Raw genomic sequence first — 4,736 nt, forward strand, 5'->3', positions numbered from 1 at the left:
GTTATAAAATTTTGTTGTTCATTTTCACATTCCTAAAAGAGTAACTGTTTCCTCTCCATCATTTTTCATTGACCAATGAATGAATGAACCTCTCTCCCATTGTGAGAATTTTTCTGTTTTCAGAATTGTAAAATAGGTCCTGTGACCTATTTTTAGTGAGAAGAGGTATGGGTTAATGGAGGGGATAAAGGAGGGGAAATATGTTAGATGTACTTTTGTGAAATTGAAAAATGAAACTTTTTGCAATTGGTTTAAGTAGGGGAGAAGACGGTGAGAGAGACAATGTACAATCTACAATTTTAGCATATTCAGAAATGTCACAATGATTATCTCTTGTACAACTAATGTATGCTAATAAAATTTTTGAGAAAAATTTTTTAAATTACAATAATAGAATTTTTATTGGCTCTTGTAGGTCCCCTTTCTACACTATTAAATCCTCCCGAGAGGGGCACAGAGAAGGGTGAATATAGAGTTCTTGAGACACAAACAGCATGTAAGCTAAATACTCTGCAATCGTGTATCCTAAAGTGTTTCTGAGTAAATGCAGGTTAATTTAATGGAAACGTAAGTAGAATGTATTTTAAAGAAGATTTATCATCTATATTCTGCTTATCGAAGTATTCAGCTGTACAATAAAATTTTGTCAAGAATATTTGAAAACCACTTTGTAACGATGAGTTTTAATGACAAAAAGGGAGAAATCATTAATATGCATTAACATTCAAGAAGAACTGGAAGAATTTAAGTGTTTTGTATATGCTCTGATTCTTCTTCAAAACACATTATTAGATCAAGTGTCCTTTTTACAGAGGTACAAATGGAAACAAAACAGGTTCAGTTAGAGGTCTCAAGGTCAATTAAAGTAGAAGCAAATTTGACTACATCTGAGTAATTAAAAGTGTTGTTATTCTACTAATTTTTTATGCAACAACTAACATTAACAGGGTAATATCATCAGTGTACTAAAAATGTGAAATATTAACAATTGCAAAACTAATCTAAAAGCAGTGTTATTTTTATTGGTGAATTCTCTGGTAATGTAAATAATCATCTTTTGGGAAATTTGTTCCTCAAATTCATTTGGAATCCTGGTTTTGTGATTATCTACCTTCTATTACCTGCTATTATCTACCTTCTATTACCTATCCATCTTCTATTTACTCAGCATTAATTATTATGGCTGCAATTTCCAAGTTATTGAAAAATGCTAGTAAGTTTAGCCTGGACAAGAAAATGAGTCATAAAAATGTTCAAATTATTCATGATTCTCAGAAGTCATAAACATAACGAGTGTAAAATATCAGGATATTTTCTTTAGAAATTAGGAAAATAACATCTATAACAGTGAGTGTTTGTAATTTACAAATAAACATATGTATTAACTAGTACAGGAAGTATATGGGTTAACTAGTATACAAGTATATTTTTAACTAATTTCTTAGTTCTTTCTTGCAATCTGTAATTTAAGCTTCTGAGTTCTTATTTATATAAGGGAAGTAGTGCTCACGCTGAAGTAGGAGTTTTCCTTGTTTACCTGCTCTCCTTGGCACCAGCCTGGAGATTTCAAATTATAAACTAAGGAAAGATACACAAAATCTGAAACAATGCCAAGAGAGAGAAATAATAAATGGAAACAAAACTTGGAAATTATCTTTTCACCATCAATCTTGAGATTATGTGATGTATATAGATATTAACATAAGCACTATCATTATTTCCATTAAACACATATAACTTAACTGTCATCTCCACTCAGCACTCTCAAATATGTACTTTGTTTACACATAAAGAAAATTTGTCATCTTAGAAAATATAAATTTACAGAATCTAGTGTTTCATGCTTGTAATCATACCACTCAGATGGTAGAGATTGGGAAAATTGCCTCAACGTGAGCCTGAACAAATTGTTAATAAGGCCCCTATCTCAACAAATAAGTCAGTCAGTGGTGGCATGTACTTGTAATCCCAGCTCCATGAGAGTCATAAGTCATAAGAAGGAGGACCATGGTCTGAGGCCAGGTCTAACCAAACACATAAAACCCTATCTAAAAAGATAACAAAAACAGAAAATACAATGGATTCATCACTGAAATGGTAGAACTTCTGCATTGCAAGCAAAAGGCCCTGAGTTCAAATTCCAGTATCACAAAACACCCTGCGTAGGTCAAAAATAGATATATATATAAATATGAAGACAGATGTACAAACAAGAAGCAGATTAATAGATGTTTTAAGTTTATCAGTAAGGAGATGGAAATGTTTCAAAGCCTGGGGATTACTTACCATGTGTTTATGTAAGTGAAAGTTTTCCATTCAAAGTTCACCAAGGCTAAATCTATGTTTAAATTGCCTTTATTTTAGTTCATCTCTTACCACATAAGCTTTCACTGACAGTATTTTCTAATTTCCATGACATTGTAGATTTTAAATAGTGATTTAATTATATGCCTGATTTTACAATGGAATTATCATTCCAAAACTTTTATTGTATGCTTTCTATGTATCTTCACTCTTAGTTTCTCCCTAAATATACTCTAGAGGCTTGAGATAAAAATTAGATTTAAGATGTCTTATAGAATAGATTCCATAGGCGATTGAAGAAATAGTTTTACACATGACAGAGAAGTAGCAATGTATGATTTTGTGTTACTGGATTTTAATACTTGTTCGCATTCATCTTCTTAAGTACGTGAGTTAGCTTTTTATTCAATATAATGAATGTTGGTTGACCCTTATTCAGGTTCTTTTTATAGTATTAAAGGATCAGAGCTAATTGTCAGATGTACAACAATCTTTTTCTTAGGTTTCTCATCTTGTTGTTCTGCTTTCTTGATTCTCTTACAAGAGTACTGTCCAAATTATTTGTACAACAATCCCGTCTTAAATTCTACTACTTAAAAACAGTCTCTCTTTAGGGCATAATGAAATCGGCCAAGATTTTTCTTGTAATTTTCGTTTTGATGCTTTACCTAATCATTGTCTCTGGAAATGTTATTATCATAATATTAGTCATCACTGATCCCCGTCTTCATTCCCCTATGTATTTATTTTTGGCTAACCTGTCCTTTGTTGATATGTGGCTTTCCTCAAACAGCACTCCTAAGATGATTGGAGATTTTCTCAGGGAGAACAAGACCATTTCTTTTGGAGGCAGCATGGCCCAAATCTTCTTTTCCCATTTCATTGCAGGACTTGAGATGGTGCTCCTAGTGGCAATGGCCTATAACCGCTATGTAGCCATCTGCAAACCACTCCACTACTTCACCATTATGAGCCTGCAAAAGTGCATTGGACTGATAGTGACTGGCTGGACTGTGGGCTTTGTACATGCCATAAGTCAAATTTTTGTAATTGTGCAGCTTCCTTTCTGTGGACCCAGGAAAATAGACAGTTTCTTCTGTGATAGACCACTGGTAATCAACCTAGCCTGCATGGATTCCTATGAGTTGAAAATTTTAATGAATATTGACTGTGGCATTGTGGCTATAACATGCTTTATTCTGTTGCTGACATCCTATACATATATTCTTGCCATTGTCCACCAAAGCTCTAAAACTGGTGCATCCAAGGCACTCTCCACTTGCACTGCCCACATCACGGTGGTGGTGCTCTTCTTTGGACCCTGCATCTTCATCTACGTTTGGCTACTCAACATCTCCTGGATGGACAAATTTCTGGCTGTGTTTTACTCTGTTATTACACCTCTACTAAATCCAGCCATTTATACACTGAGAAATACAGAAATGAAAATTTCTATTACAAGATTCATGAGCCATATGTGGATTTCAAGGAAAATGCGTGATGCCTAGAAACTCAATGGTCATTCTTATTGGTGTATTGTCCAATCAATCTTCCTATGCCTTCAATTTTGTTAGATAGCCTATTATGCATTTCTTCTGAATTTCCCCTAACTTAATTTGGAAAAGTGTGTCTCCATATCTTCTTATTTTAGCAGTTGTTTTCTGGGGTTGTGAACTCAGGGTTTCAAGCTGCTTGCCATGTGTTCTACTGCTTGAGCCATACCTGCAGTACTTGCTGTAGTTATTTTGGAGAAAGAGTCTTACTTTTTTTGCCAAGGGACAGCCTGGCTCATGATCCTATTTATACTTTTCTCAATAGCTGGTGTAACAGGCACACACCATGCCCAGATTTTTCTGAATGGATCTGGTCTCTCATACTTTTGCCTGGGCTGTCCTGGACCACATGAGCCACCAGTGCATGACTTGAGTTTCTGTAGCATTGACTGCTCTACTCAAACTTTCTTTTACTTTTGTCAACAGAAAATGGAATAGTATTTTATCCTTAACCTAGCATAGTATCCAAGGATTAGCAATGGTACAAGTAAGATTGAAACAGAAAAGAAAATGAAAAAACAGTGGTAATCTGCATAAGGAATAATTATTGAGATTACCTTTCTTTGGATTTCAATAAAAGGAAAAAAAGTTTAGTATTATTTCCTTTGTTAATGTTAGAAATATAGACAAGAATATATTCTTTAATTTGTTGCTAGTGTATTTGTGTGCCTGAAATGTAGTCTTTATAGTGTACATGATTAAAAATAAAAGTTCAAATTTAATATATTTATTGACTAATCTTTCGAAGACAGTGTTATTTTCATGAATTATTATAGGACATTATTGTATTCAAACAATCATACCATTTATACATTTAAGTGTATTTATATATCATTTTTCAAAATAAAATTCTTAAACTTTTAAAATAAAAAACAATAT

The 4,736-nt window shown here is 33.3% G+C and overlaps 1 protein-coding gene across 1 annotated transcript; it reads left to right on the forward strand.

Moving 5' to 3' along the window:
• The first annotated feature begins 3,107 nt into the window (after positions 1-3,107).
• LOC109681049 (olfactory receptor 4K3-like) lies at positions 3,108-3,812 on the forward strand. The gene has a single exon (XM_020155633.2). The coding sequence runs from the start codon at positions 3,108-3,110 to the stop codon at positions 3,810-3,812; it is 705 nt and encodes a 234-aa protein (XP_020011222.2).
• The last annotated feature ends 924 nt before the right edge of the window (positions 3,813-4,736 follow it).

Source organism: Castor canadensis, chromosome 3 (genome assembly GCF_047511655.1).
Source record: "Castor canadensis chromosome 3, mCasCan1.hap1v2, whole genome shotgun sequence".
NCBI lineage: Eukaryota > Metazoa > Chordata > Mammalia > Rodentia > Castoridae > Castor > Castor canadensis.